This window comes from Pundamilia nyererei, unplaced genomic scaffold (genome assembly GCF_000239375.1).
Source record: "Pundamilia nyererei isolate P.nyererei 1_Seehausen unplaced genomic scaffold, PunNye1.0 scaffold00057, whole genome shotgun sequence".
NCBI lineage: Eukaryota > Metazoa > Chordata > Actinopteri > Cichliformes > Cichlidae > Pundamilia > Pundamilia nyererei.
In genome coordinates this window covers 2,148,575-2,149,547 of record NW_005187458.1, presented here as the reverse complement: position 1 = coordinate 2,149,547, position 973 = coordinate 2,148,575, and the positions used below count along the sequence as shown (strand labels likewise).

The 973-nt window shown below is 35.8% G+C and overlaps 1 protein-coding gene across 1 annotated transcript in view; it reads left to right on the top strand.

The window, feature by feature from the left end:
• The window catches only part of sass6 (SAS-6 centriolar assembly protein), a 14,536-nt gene that overhangs the window by 1,251 nt on the left and 12,312 nt on the right, over positions 1–973 (top strand). Inside the window, 3 exon segments of the mRNA XM_005734253.2 lie at positions 503–563; positions 673–752; positions 857–961. Of these exon segments, the coding sequence (XP_005734310.1) occupies positions 503–563; positions 673–752; positions 857–961 (246 nt within the window).

Sequence of the window (973 nt, the reverse complement as noted above, 5' to 3'; positions counted from 1 at the left end):
TTTTACTGTACAAGTGTGCAAGTGTGCTTCACATACACAAACAGTTGTGAGAGAACACATCTGTATATTGAACCAGATGGTGCTCTGACAGCAATGTTCACTGCAGCAGTACCAGTGAAGTTCTGATGGTAAATTAGACACAGGAAAAGATTACTGGCATAGATGAAAATGAAGGGCGGACACTTAGTGCTAACAGCACAGTGTTTTAATATTTTGGCATACTGAAAGGTAAAGGCAGGTGACATGCTAATGTTGTTAGCAGCCTTCATAAGTTACTTCACATAAGGCTAAGTGAGCCTTTGTGAATGCTGCATGGAAAGCATTGCAGAATCAGAAGCAAGTGTTAGTGTATTTTGCAAACATTTATGGGAAAATGAAACATTTTCATATTCCTGTCTTTATTCTGTTCGTGGATTTTTGAAATGAGCTGAACACTGAAATACAAGTTCACATAGGACTTATTGAGTCACCAAACATAATGTTTAATTGCTTCATTTTACAGAAAAGCAAATATTCGTGTCACAATTGAACTTCAGCTGACAACAAGTCCAGTGCACAAAAGAGTGAGTGGGATGTTTTATCGTTTTAAAATAAAGAGAGAACTATACTATATACTACACTACACTTACATTATATCATTTAACATTTCCTGTTCTTTACATATTACATTAGGATCTTCTAGTACGGATAACAGATGATATAGATCCATATTTTCTCTTCAACCTTGCAATATCAGAAGAGGATTTCCAAAGGTAAGTGTAAAAAGATTTGTATGAAGTAGTGTGTTGTGTTAGAGTTAAGGGACAAAGCATCTTCAATATTAACTAATGTCATTTGTGTTTGAATTGTTGTGTAGCTTGAAAGTCCAACAGGGTCTACTGATCGATTTTGCATCATTTCCTCAGAAGTTTATTGACCTGCTTAACCTGTGCATTTCCGAACAAACGTCAGACAGTCCAAGGTATGAAGAAAA